The 21,452-nt window shown below is 33.0% G+C and overlaps 1 protein-coding gene across 5 annotated transcripts in view; it reads left to right on the top strand.

Moving 5' to 3' along the window:
• The window catches only part of LRRIQ3 (leucine rich repeats and IQ motif containing 3), a 141,751-nt gene that overhangs the window by 73,796 nt on the left and 46,503 nt on the right, over window positions 1-21,452 (top strand). For all 5 annotated transcript variants that reach the window (XM_078332244.1, XM_078332242.1, XM_078332245.1 and 2 more), the window contains one exon: window positions 20,793-20,922. In XM_078332244.1, coding sequence (XP_078188370.1) covers window positions 20,793-20,922 — 130 coding nt within the window. The remainder of the gene's footprint in view (window positions 1-20,792; window positions 20,923-21,452) is intronic.

The raw sequence follows: 21,452 nt of genomic DNA, 5'->3' as shown, positions 1-21,452 counted from the left end.
AAGAACCTCCATCCTGCTTTTCATAGCTGGTACATCAGTTTGCATTTTCAAAAACAGTGCAAAGGAGTTTCAACTTTTTCATATTCTTACCAACAATTTTTTTTACTATTTTTCTATAATAGCCACCTTAACAGGTGTGAGATAATATCACGGTTTTGATTTGCATTTTCCTGATGATTGGTTTCACTGAGCATTTTTAAATATATTTTGAGGCATTTCTTCATCTTCTTTGAAAAAATGTTTATTCAAGTTCTTTGGCCATTTTTAAATTAATTCTTAATGAAAACATTTAACATAATAGCTTTATTTATCTCTCAGTGCAGATAATATTTTATCTAATAATTTTGAGATTAGTAGTTTTATTTTTATTATTTTCTAAATATTATTTTCCCTTCTGACCTGAGATAAAATAATGGAGAATGTTTTTTCTCAGTCTACTTTGTCCTTTTGATAGTCCCCAAATTGCATTCTCTTACAATTGAGAATTTTCATGTCTTTTAATTGGCTTTCCTATAATTGGTCCAGTTTTGTAAGATTTGTCTCTCTAGTTATTATGAATAATAGTGGTTCTCAAAGTATAGTTCAGGGACCACCTTAGGTTCCTGACATATTTTTAAAGGATCCACCATGGCAATATGGCATTTACGTTAATACTAAAACAACATTCACTGTTTTGACTCATTCTCTCATCGCTGCGTCATGGAGTTTTTCCAGAGGCTGCATGATGTGACATAAGAAGAGACTGAATATATAAGCAGATATGAATATCTGTTATTTATCAAACCAGACACTAAACCTATTCTTAAAAATATAGACCAATCCCACTCTTAACAGTAATTTTTATAAATATAAATCTGTTTTATAAAAATGTACATTTTTATGAAAATAGAATGGGTTTCTTGTTATTTTAAATAAATTAATACATACTTTAAGCATTTTACACTTTGAATTACTAATATGGTAAATATTGAAAGAATATAAGACACATAAAGAATTTTAGGGGCCTCAAAATTTTGAAGTATATAAAGGAATCCTATGGCCAAAAAGTTTGAGAACCTCTGCTAAACATCTCCCTCAGATATAATTTGTATTATTTCTTTTTAAATTCAACTCTTATGATAAGGTAACACGTAGAGTAGGAATGTTTTGGATAAACTTATAAGTTAGCAGTAATGACCTTAATGTATTTTTACATTTTTTATTTGCTATAGTCCATATGATCAGGTTGTAATTATATATGGCTATGATTTTAGAGTACAAAGTATCCAATACTGAATATGCTGCCTATATAAGAAAGCATTCTTACTCATTAGCTGGAATTCCTGTGCCTAATATAATTTGCTTATAAGATTTATTTAGGATTGATGTATTTAACAAATTTCCTTCCGGATATCTTAGTTATAATATTTCAAAACACATATGCCTTTAAATAACTTCACTAATATTACATTTTTAAAGGCAAAATATTTTCATACATGTCATAGATACGTATGTAGAGACATGAATAAAATTTTACATGAACAGTTCTAAGAGAGAAATAACAAAGAAGAAAGAAAATACAGTAATTAGAATTCGGAGTAATCATCCCTAATAGCAGTGACTTAAACAAAACAACTTTTTTTACACATAAAAAGCAAGAGATAGACAGTGCATAGCTTGTTTAACAACTTTTTATCATAATGTTCTCAGAGTTCTTCACTTTTTCTATCCTGTTGCTCTACCATATGTGGCTATTTTGAAGGTCCTCTCGTGGTCCACAATAGTTTCACCAGATCCACTCATTATGCTTTCATTCTACCAGCCAGAAGGAAGAGGGAATAAAGACAAAGACGGCAGAGTGCTTGTGTTCACTTTATGGGAACTTCCTAGAAGCTGCCATCCAACACTCTGCTTTTATCTGGTAGGCCACAAGTTGGGCATATGGCTACAAGAGGCTAAGAAGTATACTCTCATTCAGACCATCCAATTGCCCAGCTAAAACATGGGTTTCTTTTATTGTAGAATTATTGGAATGACTATTGAAGGACAATTTGAAACATTTGCATGTACCCTTTCCAAAAACAGAGCCCAGATTTGTGTGAGTTTCTGTGTGTCAACGCGGCACCAGCTGAAAACTCATGTGGCTTTTTGGCCCAGGAATCTCCTGGTCTGTGGGCAGTGAAAATTTGTTTGGAAATGTGGTGGGCACTCACCCTCTGTGTTATTCTTGCTGGTAACTGCACTCAGGAGGTTTTTCTATTCGGTCATCTTGGATCCTCCTCAAATTGTTATACTGGTAGATGTCCAGTCTGCTTCACATAGACAAGATACAATAACTCATAGTCTAGAAATCTGTAGCTAAATTATAACATATTCACCTTCTACATACCTAGCATATAAAGTGTCATAGAAATAGCATACCTATAATAAAACTCTAATTTGGAAAAGGAGATTGCAAAACTCTAATTTGGAAAAGGGAAACACAGTTGTTTCTGCTCCCATGGCAGTTACCAAATCAATCTGATAAGAATAGTAAACATACTTATTCTCTTGAAATAGTGTAAACACATCTGTAAAATCTATAGTTTCCCTGTGAAAATATCTTACCTGTCTATTAGTATTTATGGCAACATCAGAAGTAGGTATTAGAGAATTTGTTCCTCCTGAGTGTTGGAGTTTCATAGTCTCAATAGATTTAGGGGGCCTGTGGTTGCTATAGAGATGAAGAATGATAGGTATTTTTAGGACAGACTTTAATTTTTTTGGTAATATATTTCCTACAAATACTTAGTATACTTTTGATTTATTTGATATTAATATTTTCTATGGTTAAGTAAGTAGAAAGATCTTGTTTAGACATTGGTTATAATCTTGGAGCTTTGGGTATTTCACTTACTGGTTGTTGTTCTCTACTCATTTTCCTCTCTTCCAAATTAATGATAGTGACCATAGGTGAACTTTCTGAAACATGGGCGTTGGAGAGAAGACAAAATTCTTAATTTCATCTTTCCTGCAGACCTTTACGCCTTAGTATATAGGTATTATTTCTACTTTGAAGTCTTCTATTGTAACTGCTTCAATTTAAGAAACAGGGATGTTGGGTCTTTCATCTACACAAGGCTCTAAATCACTAGAATCTCAGTAAGCTTAAAGTGCAGACTGTAGAGAGTACATGGCTTATCAAAATTTTTATTCCATTTCCATCTTTTATTTTAGGCTGGCTAGATATAACCCAGAGTTGTTTTTTTCTCAAAAGATTTAAATAAAAGTTGTAAGTAACATCTAACACACACTCAAATATTGTATTTGTCTGACAACTTCCCTAACAGAACAGACTCAGTCAGCATGTAGCCTGCCTTCCAAAGTGAAAATGTTTTGAGGCCATTATAACAAGGGTCCCCAGCTCATCAACTTGTAATATCTTGAGTCCTTGCCACTGGCCACCCATTCTCCTGTACAAAGAGAGTGTCTTCTTCATCAAGGGATCACAACTCCTCAACAACAAAGGGACACAACGTGATTGAGAAAGAGTGAGACAAATACGACAGAAACATGCCTCAGAAGGTGGATAATAACAAACTTTTCTGAGCTAAAGGAATATGTTCTAACCCAATGCAAAGAAACCAAAAATCTTGAAAAAAGGTTAGAAAAATGCTATCTAGAATAACCAGCCTAGAGAAGAACATAAACGACTTGATGGAGTTGAAAAACACAGCACAAGGAATACGTGAAGCAAACAACACAAGTTTTAATAGCTGAATTGATCAGCAGAAGAAAGGATATCAGAGACTGAAGATCAACTCAATGAAATAAAAAGAGAAGTCAAGAATAGAGAAAAAAGAGTGAAAATAAATTAACAAAGCCTTCAAGAAATATGGGATTATGTGAAAAGATCTACTCTACTCTTGATCAGTGTACCTGAATATGAGGGGGAATCCAAGCTGGAAAACACTCTTCAAGATAGTTTTAAGCAATTTCAAAACTGTTTTCTATAGCAGTTATACCATTTTGCATTCACATGGTAAATGCATGAGAGTTCTAATTTCTCCAACCTCTCCCCAACACTTGTTATTTTATGTCTTTATGATTACAACTCTTCTACTGCATACAAAGTAATCTCATGGTGGTTTAATTTGCATTACCCTAGCAACTGTTGATGCCAGCATCTTTTCATGCATTTGTTGTCCCTTTGTATATTATCTATGGAGAGCAGTCTATTTAAATCCTTTGATAATTTTATAATAGATTATCTCTTTATTATTAAGTTGTAATAATTCTTTACATATTCTTGATACAAATCTTTTATTACATATATGACTTATAAGTATTTTCTCATTATATGGTTGTCTTTTCACTTTCTTGATGATATTCTTTAAATCACAGATGATTTTATTTTTGGTAAACTTCCATGTATATTTTTTTCTTGTTGTTTATATTTTTTTGTGTCATATCTAAGAAACAATTCTCTCAGTCAAGTCCTTAAAGATTATTTTTCTATGTTTTCTTCTAAGAGTTTATAGTGTTAACTCTTGTATTTAGATCTGTGATCTATCGAGCTAAAATTCATATGGTGTGAGGTAAGGGTTTGACTTTATTATTTTACATGTAGATATCCAGTTATCCCAGCCATTTGTTGAGAAAAATGTCTTTTCTCTATTAACTTATCTGGGTACTCTGGTCAGAATTCAGTTGACTATATTTAAGAATTTCTTCCTGGACTCGAAGTTCTATTTTATTGATATGTATGTCTGTATACATAATTTTGGCATTGAAGAATTTATATTATTTAAAAGGTATACTACTACTGAAGGACAAAAAAATCTTAAGAATCTACAATAGTATAGTTTTCATTGTCCTATGCTTAAGATTTAAATCTATTGTCCTAAAATGTAAGCCTTTTATGTCATTATAATCAAATTCAGAAATTAGTATGCAAAAAATACCTCCCATGTGTATGAATGTTCTGTTATTTGAAATAATTTATGAAATGTTTGTAATTTTTAGACTCATAATGGATAGAAAATCTATGTGGAGAGTTAGTTTCTGAGAATTGACAAATGGAAAGAATATTCAAATACCTGAGAGACAATTGACTGTTTTTTTTTTTACCTATACAAATATTTATCCCACTGCTAGGTCACATAGTATAATGCAAATATGATGGTCCATATAATTAATTAATTTGGCTTATATGCTTAGAGGTAAATATATATATATATATATATATATATATATATATATATATACTCAAAGAGATTTATAGCTATCAATACAGATATCAACACAGATTATTTTTATATGAGTAATAAAACTTTGCTAAAAATTTCACAATCTGGGTTCTTTGGTGCTCTTGTCAATTCAACATGCAATGGGATAATTAAAAAGTGGATTAGTTTTTCTTTATGAAATAACATTTCTGATGAGGTGATAGAATAACAGATAAAATAGAGACCAACACAACTATATCATTAAGCACCATCTCTGTGGTGGATCATTGAAAAAAAATGAAAGCCAAAAAGTAAAAAAAAAAAAAAAAAAGATAAAATTTTAAATAATACTATTCAGAAGAACAGAATAAGGAAAATGGTAACTAAGAAAACTATATGGTCAAAGCTGTGGAAGTGAGAATTAACTTGGTAAATGTGTTAATGGAAAGGAAATTATCTTAAACACAGAGATTTATGAGATAAAAATATGGAAAGAAGTAGGTAGGGCTGTTAATATGCATTTTAATTTTATGTGAGCACTCATAATGATTATTTGGTAATAAAAGGCTTCTCTCTATATATTTTAACACCATATCCGCAGTTATATGCATAATATTTATTAAAATACTTGGAGTGAACAAGTTACATTTGTTGTTTAATCTTTTGTATAAGCAACCAAATATTAGGATTGCTATTTGTCTTAATTAAGATATGAAGGAAAGAGTAAAGAGTAAAATCTTATACCTATCAGCCTGAAGTTTTGTAGATGGTGAAATGTTACAGATGACAAGAAAGTGTAGAAAAGTTTCTAGAGTCTAGATAAAAAAGCATAATAGAGATTATACATTACAGTACTTTATGGGTGTTTCAGCTTGCTGTTTTAGTTTTTTGTTGTCTCTTTACCATTCTCTTTAGTCTTTTGTCTATCATTACCTGTTTGCATCATGTTATCCTTATGTAAATTAAGTATTATCTACTCTTTGACATCTGCCTAACTCATGTTACCAGTTTCTTTAAGATACTTCCCAAGGAGCTGAATCTTTTGATAACTTTTAGAGCTTTCAGCATATTGCTCATATTAATACTTAAACATATAATTTATCTTGATATTGACAAGTGATGGTATGTTAATTAAAGCACAATAGGTTAAACAATGGAAGAATTTGGACTTTGCTAGTATGACAATACAGGAGGCAGAATGGTTGTAGCAGTAAGAATTGGAAAAGGAGAGTCAGTCTGGTATCCAGCGAGTATGGTAAGCTCTATTTATTGTCCACACAGCAAGAAACAGTTGAGCAACTGGCATGAAAAGTTTAGCAACATTGAAATTGTATCAGGTTAAGGTAAAAAGTTGGTTAATGGAATCTGTCATCGGGTATCAAATCCCAGACACCATGCTAAAGGATTGTCATAAGAAGAAAACTCGAATTAAAGACTGGATTGCTAGAATAGAGGCTTGGGAAATAGCTCAAGGCAGATGTCAAGTTTGAAGAAAGTGGGAAACATTGCAATGGCAGAGAGGAGTGATGAAGTCTCAAAATGAGGTAGCAACCTAACTACCAGCGTTATATGTTAGGCTGTTCTCAAAGGCAAATTTATAAAGAGTTCTTAATTTTGGTCCAAGAGACTTAAATAGCTCCTGCCACAGGTACTAGAATTGGAAAGAATGGGGTCTCTCTATGTTGATTTCGTAGCTCCAAAGGATGGCGAGGGTGATTACAGAAATGAAGCATTATTTCTGCTATCAGCCTTTCTCTCAGAAGCAAACCATGGCTATATATTGTGTGAGATTCCATTATTAGATTTGTGTGTTAGAATTAACTGTGTTTGATCTTAGTGCCTATGAATCAATCAGCCAATTATTGAGAACAAAGTTATTTTTCATAGATAGGTCTGACATAAAAAAGCATCACTATATATCCTTCTTCACCTTCATTCCAGCACACTGCCTTCTTTCTGCAATTATGCTATCTTAAAGTAGGCACAAAAAAGCCTTTGTTCATTTGTCTTAAATTAAATTCTGGGCTCCCAGGCCAAAACCTCCTTTCTGCTACCTCATCCAATTTATTTAAGAATAATTTATTCCAAGATTGTACCTCTTTATCTTGTCCCACTTCAACTTACAGTGGTAAATAAAATAATATAGTCTCTGATGTCTTCTAGAACAAAGATTCATTCTCTTTTAGTAAAGTTCACTTTTAGTATTAGGGAAATTAGTCTCTCTGATTTCCTATTCACGTTTAGTTTGTGTATACCTCTATTTAAATTTATTTATATTCTACCTCCTTTTAAGGTCACTATTGTATATGAATGTTTTTTCACTACAAATATTAGCCATTTATGGCAAGTTGTGTTTTATTTGTTTTTGCGACCCTATACCCAGCATAGTGATATGCACACAGGACACACTCAAAAATATTTATTTATTTAAAATAATATCTGTTGCTTTTTAAAAGTATAATTCAAATTCTATATTTTTTTGAGTTATAACTTACAAATCACAGAACCATTTTCATATATTTTATGAAAACATTATTCTACTGCCCCACTATAAAATAATAGTTAACAGAATCTGCTTATCACTGAGATATTTGTATGTGGATGGGGAGTATGAAGGGAATCATTTAAAGAAAATAGATTAAAATTATAATATGCAAGTGAGAGAATAAAGCATAAAGTTATGAGCTATAGAATTAACACTGATTTTCTTGACAGTTCTGCTATACTAGAACTTAAAATATCTTTCAAAGATAGATAAAGTAAAGGGGTTCCCAGTACAGTAGTCATTATAATGAAATTCATTATTCTGGAAATTTTATGGGCTGAGGGTATTAACAGACCGAAAATAAATCACATAGGTAAATTAATGAATTGTAGATTCTTAAGGGTTACTAAAGAAAATTAAAATGTTTTGATGGATAAACAACTTTTTACATCATGTTTTTACTGCTGTTAGAGGTAAAATACTTGGTAGATAGGACAATAAGTCTGACTAAATATGCCAAGTCATTTTCCCCTTAATTTTTTGAATTCTGATATAATCTTGAAAATACTAGTACAGAGACAGCATTGAAGTTTTATATAAGACCTACACTTTTTTTGAAATCAGTGCATAGTCTTTCTGTGGGAAATCAATATATATTCTCAACTACTAAATATTTGTCAGAAATGCATACATTCATTTTATAAGAAAAATACTCATGGACAGTGGAGATAGAAAATAATTTAAAAATGTGTCTGTCTTTTGAATTTTAACTTTTGAGCTCATCGAAATGTGAAAATTCACGTTTAGGTTTCTTTCTATCATTTGGAGGGCCATGACATTTGGAATTCATGATCACCTAAAAACAAATTTTGAGCACACTGTCCTCCAGGCAAAATGTAGTGTTTGCTGATTATTGTTAACTAATGGTACACCTCAAGAGTTTAACTGTGTTTTTTTCCATCTTTAAACTTTATTACTGTATTTTTCTTCAGGATAAAAAAAAATTATGGGTCAATTTTCACTGAATTGAGCTGGATGTGTGTATTCATCTCTCATCAATGCCGAAAGGAATTATGCACGTCATTCATTGGACAACAGTATGAAAACTTGTCTCTGATTGGACACTAGGGATATCAGCTGTACACACAAGATAAGTGTAAAGTTGAAAAGAGAAATACACTTAGTAATTCACCCAAGCTAGCATTTATTAACAATTTAAAAGTTTCATTAAAACGTTCATGAAATTGTTTCCTTCCCCATATTAGAAAGCTAACATCACAATTCTTAAATTGAAAGAATCATACCATCATAAAAATTGCTTTGCAGAGACTGCTAATGCAAAACTTTTAAGCTGTTTGTCCTTTTCTAATGAAAAAGATAAAATCAATAAAAGCACCATTCTTTACCACTTACTTAGAATGAATTTTTATTTGTTCAGAGTGAGATTGGCTATTTTAATGTATTTCAATATTGGTCTAAGCTTTATGACTTATCTGTAAATCAATAGCACTGAATTTTTGCAAAACATATGTAGTCAGCATGACATGGAAGGAAAATATTAACCATTGAATCACGCTAATGCTGTCTTGTCTACTTAAGATAGTTTTTTAGATACCGCATGTAAGCCTGGGTTTTGCTGAGAAAATTCACCTAGGAAGCACAGAGAGACTCATAGTCAATTGCAGGCATTTCTTTATATTTAAACCTTTAAAAAATAAAATATGAAAGATTCTGACAACATTTACCTTAATTGCTTAAGAACTTAAAATAGGCCTGTTTGTAGAAATAGTTTACCAACTACAATTTTGAGTCATCCAGTCCCTGGAATATAGGAGTCTTAAAAATAATTAGCATTTGAGCAGTGGCTAAAATATTTCTGATAAGAGCTGTAGGCGTAGATTGTTAAGGAAGCTGTGCTGAATACAATGTGAAATGGAAAAGATTAAGATTTGTATTGAAGCTGATGAATTTACCGGCTGCCTTTCTTGGGTGAGTGATAGCAACTTACTGAGCCTCAGGAGATATATACGCACCTACATACACACTTACGGGTGTGTGTGCATATGTCTGTGTATTTTATGCCTTGTTATATAATCCATCATTTGATTTAAAGAATCCCTCAAGTTTTAGAAGTATATGTGGCATTTAGCAGGTAGGAAACATAAGTATACTGAATTTGAGACATTCACTTTAGGCTTCAGTATTGTAATAAAATCTTATGTGAAGCAACTCTTAAGAAATTTCCTGAACTCTTAAAATGAATATATTATTCCATGTTGCAGGGGGCTAAAACTTCAATTTTAGAAAATATTATTCAAGAAATTGTTATTGAGACAATCTCATAATTTATCAATGTGGGTTTATAAAGTATATACAAGTAGATTATAATATGCCTTACTTTAGAAGTATAATTATATATATATATATGGCTACTTTGTTAATGTGAGATGTTTTTCTCATGAAAAAAATACAAATCCCTCCTTAGATTCAAACTCCAACTTAAAACATAAATTCCAAACTGAACTGCTGGATTACTTAAGGTGTTTAGGTAAAATAAGAGCAAATTAACCAATAATAAAATATTGGCAAGTCCCTCTTGGTTGATTTTTTCTAATCTTTCATAAATATAGACATTGTTGAAATATATTTAGAAATATACACTACTGAGCAATATATTTTAGTGTTAATAAAATAGGATTTCTGCCTTCAAAATTCTGTTTAATTGCCCACCATTAAATTTTACACGATTCTATGAACTTTTCAGGATTGCAGATTACTTAAGCAGTATAAATTCATGTTACTCATATGCTTATGTCTCTTTCATTTAAAATCTTTAGATTTACAAATTATTGTAATTAATTGAGCTAAAATAGGAGGTTTAATGAAATTCAGAATTTTGTCAGGAGCTTAAGAATTTAGGCTATGCTTTCTACCATGTGTTTCTTACCTTCAATATCTTTTTCTTGTTTTCACATCTACATATGGAAATAATCAGTAAAATATGAAATATTTTTGAAAAAGAATTTAAATATTTACCAATAATAACTTTGTGCCTATGTCTAGTATTGTGCCATGGATATAGTTGGCATTCAATACATAGGTGTTGAATGAACTAATCAAATTTATCATTTTTTTTGGTTATTTGTGACTTGATAATACAACAGATTGAAGAATACAATCAAAGTGGTGCAGAAATACCAAGATACATAAACCACAACCCTGGTCCTCAGAAAGAGTAATTTTTACTAGGGGTGAGCAATGTATATAATTATGATATAAAGTAGAATGCAACAAATGCTTTGAAAGGTATAAACAAAGTGATCTTGATTATTTTAAGAAGGGCATCATCCTGATACCAAAACCCAGCAGAGACTCACAAAAAAAGAAAACTTCCGGCCAATATCCTTGATGATCATAGATGCACAAATCCTCAATAATATACTGGCAAGCCCATCGCAACAGCACATCAAAAAGCTTGTCCATTATGATCAAGTGGGCTTCATCCCAGGGATGCAAGGCTGGTTCAACATAAGCAAGTCTATAAATGTAATCCACCACATAAACAGAACCAAGGACAAAAACCACATGATTCTCTCAAAAGTTACAAGAGAAGGCCTTCGACAAAATTCAGCAGCCTACTATGCTAAGAACTCTCAATAAAGTAGGTATCAAGGGAACATATCTCAAAACAATAAAAACTATTTACAGCAAACCCACAGCAAATATACTGAATGGGAAAAAAATGGAAGCATTCCCTTTGAAATCTCTCTCACCACTCCTATTCAATATAGTATTGGAAGTTGTAGCCAAAGAAATCAGGTGAGAGAAATAAAGGGTATTCAGTTAGGAAAGGAAGAAGTCAAATTGTCTCTGTTTGCAGACGACATGATTGTGTATTTAGAAGACCCCATCGTCTCAGTCCAAATTCTTCTTAAGCTGATAAGCAACTTAAGTCTCAGGATACAAAATCAATGTGCAGAAATCACAAGCATTCCTATACACCAGTAACAGACTTAAAGAGAGCCAAATCATGAGCAAACTCCCACTTACAATTGCTACAAAGGGAATAAAATACCTAGGAATACAACTAACATAGGATGAAAATGACCTCTTCAAGGAGAACTACAAACTACTGCTCAAGGAAATAAGAGAGGACACAAACAGATGGAAAAACATTCCATGCTCATGGTTAGGAAGAATCAATATCCTGAAAATGGCCATACTGCCCACAGTAATTTATAGATTCAACTCTATCCCCATCAAGCTACCTATGACCCTCTTCACAAAACTAGAAAACACTCCCTTAAACTTCATATAGAACCAAAAGAGAGCTCGCATAGCCAAGACAATTCTAAGGAAAAAGAACAAGGCTGGAAGCATCATGCTTCCTGACTTCAAACTATACTATGAGGCTACAGTAATCAAAAGAGCATGGTACTGTTACCAAAACAGAGATATAGACCATTGTAACAGAACAGAGGCCTCAGAGGCAATGCCACACATCTACAGCCATCTGATCTTTGACAAACCTGACAAAAGCAATGGGGAAAGGATTCCTTGTTTAATAAATGGTGTTGACAAAACTGGCTAGCAATGTGCAGAACACAGAAACTGGACCCCTTTCTGACACCTTACACTAAAATTAACTCCAGTTGGATTAAAGACTTAAACATAAAACCTAACACCATAAAAACCCTAGAAGAAAATCTAGGCAAAACCATTCAGGACATAGGCATAGTCAAAGACTTCATGACTAAAACACCAAAAGCATTGACAACAAAAGCCAAAATAGACAAATCGAATCTAATTAATCTCCAGAGCTTCTGTACAGCAAAAGAAACAATCATTAGACTGAACTGGCAACAAACAGACTGGGAAAAAATTTTTGCAATCTACCCATCTGACAAAGGGCTAATATCCTTAATCTACAAAGAACTGAAACAGATTTACAAGAAAAAAACTCATCCAAAAGTGGGTGAAGGACATGAACAGATCTTTTCAAAAGAAAACATATATGAGGCCAACAAACATATGAAAAAATGCTCATCATCACTGGTTATTAGAGAAATGTAAATCAAAACCACGTTGAGATACCAACTCACACCAGTTAGAATGGCGATCATCAAAAAATCTGGAGACGGCCAGGTGCGGTGGCTCATGCCTATAATTCCAGCACTTTGGGAGGCCAAGGCAGGTGGATCACGAGATCAAGAGGTTGAGACCATCCTGGCCAACATGGTGAAACCCCATCTCTATTAAAAAAGAATTTAGCTGGGCATGGTGGCATGTGCATGTAGTCCCAGCTACTTGGGAGGGTGAGGCAGGAGCATTGTTTGAACCTGAGAGGCAAAAGTTTGGTCGCACCACTGCACTCTAGCCTGGTGCCTGGCACCTGGCGACAGGATGAGGCTGTCTCAAAAAAAAAAAAAATCTGGAGACAATAGATGCTGGAGAGGATGTGGAGAAATAGGAACATTTCTACTCTGTTTGTGGGAATGTAAATTGGTTCAACCATTGTGGAAGACAGTGTGGCAATTCCTCAAGGACCTAGCAGTAGAAATTCCATTTGACCCAGCCATCTCATTACTGGGTATGCACCCAAAGGATTATAAATTGTTCTATTATAAAGACACATGCACTGTATGTTCATTGCAGCACTGTTTATGATAGCAAAGTCCTGGAACCAACCCAAATGCCCATCGACGATAGACTGGACAAGGAAAATGTGGCACATATACACAATGGAATACTATGCAGCCATAAAAAACGATGAGTTTTTGTCCTTTGTAGAGACATAGATGAATCTGGAAACCATCATTCTCAGCAAACTGACTCAAGAACAGAAAATCAAACACTGCATGTTCTCACTCCTAAGTGGAAGTTAAACAACGAGAACATATGGACACGGACACAGGGAGGGGAGCATCACACACTGGGGTCTGTTGGGGGGAAATAGGGGAGGGACAGCAGAGTATAGGGAGGTTGGGGAGGGATAACGTGGGGAGAAATGCCAGATATAGGTGATGGGGGGATGGAGGCAGCAAACCACATTGCCATGTATGTACCTATGCAACAATACTGAATGTTCTGCCCATGTACCCCAGAACCTAAAGTGCAATAAAAAAATATATATATATTTTACATATATATATATGTAAAAGGAAGAGCAATACTCTGTTTAAAAATGTGATCTTTAGATAAAGATAGAATTATTTTTAATCATTATTAATAATATGTGAGCTAGTAGACAATGTAATTCATGCACTAGAAAAATGGAATTGTGAATAGAATTGTATTGCCATATAAATAAAAATTAATCAAGTGCATTTTTTGACAAATTAAAAAAAAATGAAAACTAGATACTCTGAAATTTCTGTTTTACTTATTCTACCTAGTATTAATTATTACGATTCACAAACTAGTATTGTATTTTCATCAATTTGAAATTATAACATGCTCTAAAATCTCACGGAAATTTGCAACATTTCTTTTTTACTGGGTTCTACAAACGCTACTACCAGTTGTCCACTGTAGCGTAGCTAAGAGTGGATGTCATTAATTTGCACATTGATGCCTCTAGTCTTGGTAATGATGGATCTTACAGTAATAGACCATTCTTGAACTGAGGGAGCATAAGCTTTTTATTATCTTTTTTGTCATGTGTGTTAAACTAGACGCTTGTAGCATAATATAATATTCAGGCACCCTCATTTCTCAGCTACTTTGTGTATAGAAGAGAAATGTCACATTTATTTATAAGTTTCCTTTGTTTATCCAGGCCATTCTTTTTTGATTCTCTCCCATGTATCAAGGGTATTATCATTTCTAGTTCACTCTCTTAAGATAAAGTAAGATTCGTATCAAATGCAGAATAGCAGCAATTTTTCAAACAGCAGTTAAGCCTGCCAATCACTTAAAGGGGTTATCTATTTAAAGTAACTTTTTAGAGTTACTTTTTAGTAACTATTTCTGGTAAAACTTCATTTTAAACCGTTTACACCATGCCCCTTTCTCCATGTTTTTTTTTTTTTTTGGGTTAACCAGTACTTATTATTGAAAGCAGAGTCCAAATGCGACTCTATAGTTTACCAACTTTGAGGACAACCCTATTTACTTGCCATATAAGCATTGCTGTATACATTAACCTCCCGCTAAGGTGAAAGCTTTGCTTACTAAGCTAATGAGAGGCTGTACTGCCGAACACCAGAGCTAACAATATTCAGTCAAATAGGGACGACTCTTTTTGTTTGTGTTATAGTATAATCTCTTTGAGTATTATCTGGAAAAGGTAAAATCTGGATTAGCACTCTGATTTGTATCATTCAGAATGTGAAAACAGAAGCACAATCTTATGAACTCTAATAGGCTAAGTTGGGAAAGTCAAACCTGGAAGGGCTGAAAATGCATCTGGAGTTTGAAAGACAGCAGAGTTCAGTATAAAGTATTTACTCTTGATCTAGAAAGAAGGTAGAAGGAATTGTTACCACTGCTACCACTCCCTAATTTTTAAAGATAAATCATTATTTCTCTTAGGAAAATGAATATCTAGTTCAATAATCCATCTGATTTTTTTATAACCTGGTACTTATTTACTTTGTCAACTGTGGGGAGCTCTCTAGCTCCTCCGATAATCTATTCCAATTTTCAGTGACACTCTGAGAAATTCTTTTTATTATGATTGGATGAGATTTATTAATATATGTTTGTTTCCTTACTTTTATACCTATTATAGAGATTATTTTTTCTTAGCTTCTTCACTCTAGAGTATCTAACAAGGACTCTTTTATTGCTGTTTTGGTTATGTGCTTTTTTTGTGATATAGAATCAACAGAAAAGGTAGATAGATGTATCTGAGTAAAGATGTAATTATTCTCACCAAATGTTTATGTTTATGCTTTTTGTTTGCGTGACAAATTCAGAAATTGAAAAATTTATAGAGACACTGAAAAATTCAGAGAATCTAAGTTGATGTTCATAATAAACAGTTTATAAGGAGATGCAAGAGTTGTGAAAGGTTGCTCAGTGAGAAGCTTTGGAGTAACTGTAAGATTTGAAGGAATTCAGGAAGAAAAGAAGAGAATGTTGAATGTGTCGTTGGGACAAAGTTCTGTAAAAATACAAGCTATACATTTCTTTTTAAATTATTTCTGGTCGTTGGACTGTCTCCAAAGGTTGGAGCTTCGTTTTATATCTCAATGAACTGAAGTTTCTAAATTTCCACCCATTCCTTCTCGTATTTCTCTTTGGCTATATTCACTCAGCATTTAACAAATAATTATTGAGTATCTATTGAGTGTCAGAGAAGATTCTCAGCATTGAGTAAACAAAACAAGCAAAGTCCTTGCCCTTGTGTATTAGATTCTAGGAAAAAACAAATATTAACCCAGGTTAGCAAACAAAATTGTGATAAATGTTATAAATAAAACAAGTAGGGTGGTGAGATAAAGAATAATAGGAGGAAGACTGTTTCTCATAAGACTGTTACAGTTTTTCTGAGGAGATGATATTTAAAGTTAAGTCCTGAAGGACAAGGAGCTAGCCATACACATTATGGGAAGGAGAGTGTTACAGGCAGAACGGTCTTACACAAGAACCTGAGGCATGCAGTAACTTATTTGTTTGGGGTTTGTTCAAAGGACTGAATGAAATCTACTATAGCAGGGGTATAATGAACCAAGTCAAAGTAGCATGAGATGAGTTTGGCTGTGTGGTCAGGATATTTTGATGATGTCCTATGCCTCATATTAAGGATTTAGCATCTTAACAGTAAGAAGGTTTAAAGCTAAAATAGAAACATGATTAGGATTTATATTTTGAAAAATATAAATGTATTTTATAAAAGCCAGGGCGAAGGTAGAGTACAATAAGAGGTATTTATGATTGACCACAAATAGATGCTTATAGCTGTAGAAAGAGAAATAGCTGGAAACTTAAGTGAGTATATTTAAAATATATTTTGGAAGTGCCCTTGCCAAGATTTGCTGATAGCTTAGACATAAGGTTTCAGCAGAAAGGTTAAGAAACAAATTCTAAGTTTTTCCAATTTGAACAAAAAATTATTCTTTATCTGTATTATTTTTCAAAATGCAGATGGATAGTGGAGGAGATAGGGACCTTGAATCTCCCTTTATCTTTTCTCTATGGATTTAAACACAGCCTATTTACATAGGCTTACTTTGACAATAATTGAGTAGGTAGGCTACTTACCATTCCTGTTCCAGGTTATCTAAAATCCTTGGAAAATATTTTTCCCTGATCTGAAGTGAATATGGTAGAACTATTGCTTCCCTCATTCTCAATGAAATGCTTAATACAGCTTAAGGTCACATCATATCATGAATTCCCAACTAACTTACTTTTAACTAAAATGTGTTTTATAAAATATGTCTTATCACTCATCTTTTCAAATCACCATCATGCATCCCAGTGATTAAGTATATTTTGCCCAACTGCAATATTTATTTCAATTTTACTTCATCTGCTTAATTTACTCCAGGCTGTTGACACTATCTTAGATTTCTCTTTGGTATTAATTGACTTTGTTTTTTTGCTATCTCATTGGAAAATGCAGCAAGCATTTCTTTTATATTTTATTTCTTATTTATATAAATGTTGAACAGAATGGAGCTGAAAACAGAACCATGTATTATGCCATTAGAGATCTCCCTTCAGCCTGGCATCATTTTATTACTCTTCAGTCTTTCATGGTCACTCAGCATTTCTGATCTCTATCTAAAATTAATGAAAGATTTTATCAAACATATTGGTGAATGCAGGTTTTTCATGCCAAGGATATTTGAACCAGAATTAATTTTGACCCTGTTAAAAATGAAATTATATCTGATATAATTAGTTTATTATCAACTTAGAATGTTTCTTGATTATCCTTCCTTTTACAAATACTACCAAACATCCTTAAAATATTTTCTGCAATTACTGAGGACCAGTGTTAGCTCTACGTTAGTGTACTTAATAGAATATACTTTCTGTTATTGAAAATAAGACCTTCATTAGATCATTCCCAGTGTTCTGATAACTTTTCCTTCTCTGTGATCTCAAAGATCAATCAGTAAGTGTGCACATTCTCTTTTCCTTCTTGCATTACATAGAACAGAAAAGGCCATTTCTTTACTTCTACGGTGTGTGTAAGCCTCAGTTCCTTTAGAGCTTTAAACTTTTTGATCATCTTTCTGTAGATTTGTTCCCCTGTCATATATGCACCCTTTGTTGTGAATTCTTCTTTTCTAAAATCATGGAAGGAAATATTTTTATAAAACATGACAAACAATGACAGCCAGATACATGAAAAAGATAATTAGGAGAAGCAAAAAAAAAGGTATTTCTAAAAGGAGCTAACTAGCTATTTACTTAATTTCTGACCCTTTACATTTCATGAGTCTATGAATTATCTTTATTTGTGATAGAGTTTGGATATCTCAAATTTGACAGATATTTTGGGAGGGGTTCTTGTTTTTTTCACGGGAGCTAAATGTGTAAGTACTAGTGGAAACAGGATCACTGAACATACTCATTATTTTATCATGGGTAACATAAAAGTGAGGTATATAGAAGAAAGAAATGACACATTTCTATGGTTCAAACGCAATTTGACGTGACTTTTAACATGTGATGAATTGCATTGTTAGGAGGGAGAAACAGAGAGAAGTTACCAAATAGAGCAAAATTCTTAGAAATAGAAACATACAAGAATAATGGTGTAACTTGAAGAGGACTTGCAGAGGAACTTGAATTTGAAAAAGTATTTAGAGTTGTTACAGACTTGATTGCAAAACAGTGCCACGCATTATATTTTGTCATACTTATTTAATAGATAAACCAGGGCCTAAATGAAAATAGAAGCAGCATGACTTAAAATATTGTCATATTTTGACAATATTTTGGTATTGTGACTTCTTAAATTTTAATTATCCTTGGAGAGATTGAAAATTTTCTAAATGTAAAGAGAATATGTGAGCTTCAAAGTACTTATTTGTATTTCTAGCAAAATGAGGTGATTTCATCTTGTAAAGAGTGAAAAGAATTTGTTTAAGAGTTGATGGGTGAAGAATTTTTAAATGAAAAATAAAAACAGGTTATTCCAGGAAGAGGCGATACTTAGCACCTATAATGAGCATTAAAAATCCCTTGCCCTATGAGTCACTGCATAGAGACAAATTGTTTTTGAAATAAATTAGAAAATATCACATATAAAATTTAAATGATAGAAACTCAACTCGGGAAATTGTAAATACAGGGGACTGAGGCACATATCCAAGTATCTTTTCTAAATTGTAAAATAAAGGAAGTTTGAGCAAGTCAAAGTAGTGGGGGAAATGTGAGGATGAATTCTGTTTCAAAATTCCGTCAGCCATGACTTATCAGAGAATTTACCTGACTCTCTTCTCCTTAAATAAATGTGATGCCATTCACTGAAACTAGGAATAAGAACTAATATATTTGGAGGAAAAAATATGACTTTAATTCTCTTGAGTATGAGATGTCCATGTGAAAGAGCACAGCTTATGGTCGTTATGATTATTAAATGAGTTAATATCCATAAAGAACTTAACAATGGCAAATGATATGCACTATGTAAATGTTCCATAAACAAATACACACAAGCAAAGATCTCAGAAAGAAGATCTATGTGAAGTAAATATTTGTGAGTCTTCAAATGTTAGATCAGTGTTTCTTATCAAAGAAAGTTTCATATTCCGGGAAAGTTTTTTAATATGTAAAACACATACCCTAATATAAGCTTCTGAAGTTTTCCTCTGGAATAGAGACTATTGGTTGCCTACCAATATCTACTTTTTTTTTTCTTTCATGGTAACTGGGCCAAATTTCATTCCAGGACGCAAAATACTTAACAAAAAGATGTCATTCCTTACCTCCTGCTTTGTAGCTGGATGTAGGGCCAATGAGATATTAAACAGAAGTTATTTGAAGAACTTCTGGAAAGCTCCTTAAGATACATGGCATCTGTCTTTTTGTCATTACCCCTTTCCTCCATCTTCTGACTGAAATGGTGTTTGGAGCTCTAGTAGCTATTTTGACTCATGAGAAAAGTTTGAGGATAGTACTCCTGAAGATACAGTAAGAGATGGTAAAAGAACTTTGAAAGAGCCTATGTCCCTGATAACCTGATGAAAGCTCCCTAACAGTCTTGGATGAACTGTGAAGAGGAAAACAGATAGCACTATTACTAAAACATCCCAACCAATTCACAGATATTATACAGTTTACATTTGACAATGCCCCTGTCCCCTGTGAAGCTCCTCCTCAGTATTCTACTTCCCACTCTTCCTACACATATCTGATCCATTTATACTTTTTTTTTTTTTTTTTTTTTTGAGACAGAATCTCACTCTGCTGTCCAGGCTGGAGTGCAGTAGTGTGATCTTGGCTCACTGTAACCTCTGCCTCCTGGGTTCAAGTGATTCTTCTGCCTTGGCCTCCCGAGTACCTGGAATCATAGGCCTGTGCTACTTTTTGTATTTTTAGTAGAGATGGGGTTTCACCATGTTGACCAGGCTGATCTCAAACTCCTGACCTCAGGTGGTCCACCCACCTTGGCCTTCCAAAATGCTGGGATTACAGGCGTGAGCCACTGCACCCGGCACATTTGTACTTTAAAATTTGTGATAATTCTGGTCCCATTTCTCCCTTCCTTTCTTCCTATGTTATTGTCCCTCCTTTTCCTCCCCCATGTTACTACCTTTTAGTGCTCTGTGAAATAATTTTGTCCCTCTCTTTATTACTCTGAATCTTCCTTCAGACTTCCTGGGCAACACTATGTTGCTTCTCTTTGTTTATTCCTTATTTTCCCTCTTCCCTTCTTCCTTTTGTCACGGCACTCTCCTGGCAGCTCTCTCTTTCCTTTAGTCTTTCTTACAGCATTGGCAAAGGCAGAATATTAACTTAATAGAAAGATAGATTGTCAAAATTATACTCAATGAATTTTTTTTTAATGTTTTTCTTAACCCTGCCTACCTCACAGGTTTTTGTTTTTGTGTTTTTAAATGAAAATCAATTGTGATAATGTATAATTCATGTGAGAGCACTTGGAGAACACTAAAACACATGAGACATTATTATTGTTATTGCTTTTATTTTCACAGAATATCTATTATCCTGTGGATTTAAAAAATTCCAGTGAACACCAAAAACATGTTTCATCTGTTTTATGTAAATTAAACCCAAAAGATATTGACATGAAATCAAAAACATCAAGACATCTCATTCAAAAAGGTTAGTTATATGAATTTCTAATTGTCTTTAATAACTATATTTTGATGAAGAGTAAATAATGTAATTAGAAATCGGGCATATTGATTTACAACTATAAATCCAAAAGTTCATGAAATATATGTTGAGAATTCTAGATAAAATATCCTCTTCTTGGAGCAAATGAAGCCAGACACAGAAGAGTACATGTAATCCATGTATAAAAAGCTAAAAATATAGTAATAATCTTCATAGGCGAGTAGGGACTGGAAGAAATTACAGACAGGCACCTGGGATTTTGATAATATTATTTCTTGATCTATATGCTGGTTAAACACTTTGGAAGAATTCATCTAGCTATACACTTGTGATTTGTGCACTTTATATATTTTCTATTCCCATCAAATAATTACAGCAATGTTATCATCTTATTCAATATTTTGTAAACATACATATTCAGAAGGTTATTTCATGGATATCAAGACCTCATTTTGGGTAGAAGATGGAAATTAGGGGAAATTTTTTTTAGCAAGATTCATTGAACTGATGGCACT

This window comes from Callithrix jacchus, chromosome 7 (assembly GCF_049354715.1).
Source record: "Callithrix jacchus isolate 240 chromosome 7, calJac240_pri, whole genome shotgun sequence".
Classification (NCBI taxonomy): domain Eukaryota; kingdom Metazoa; phylum Chordata; class Mammalia; order Primates; family Cebidae; genus Callithrix; species Callithrix jacchus.
Note: the sequence above shows the minus strand (reverse complement) of the source record. Positions and strands in the feature narration are given on the sequence as shown.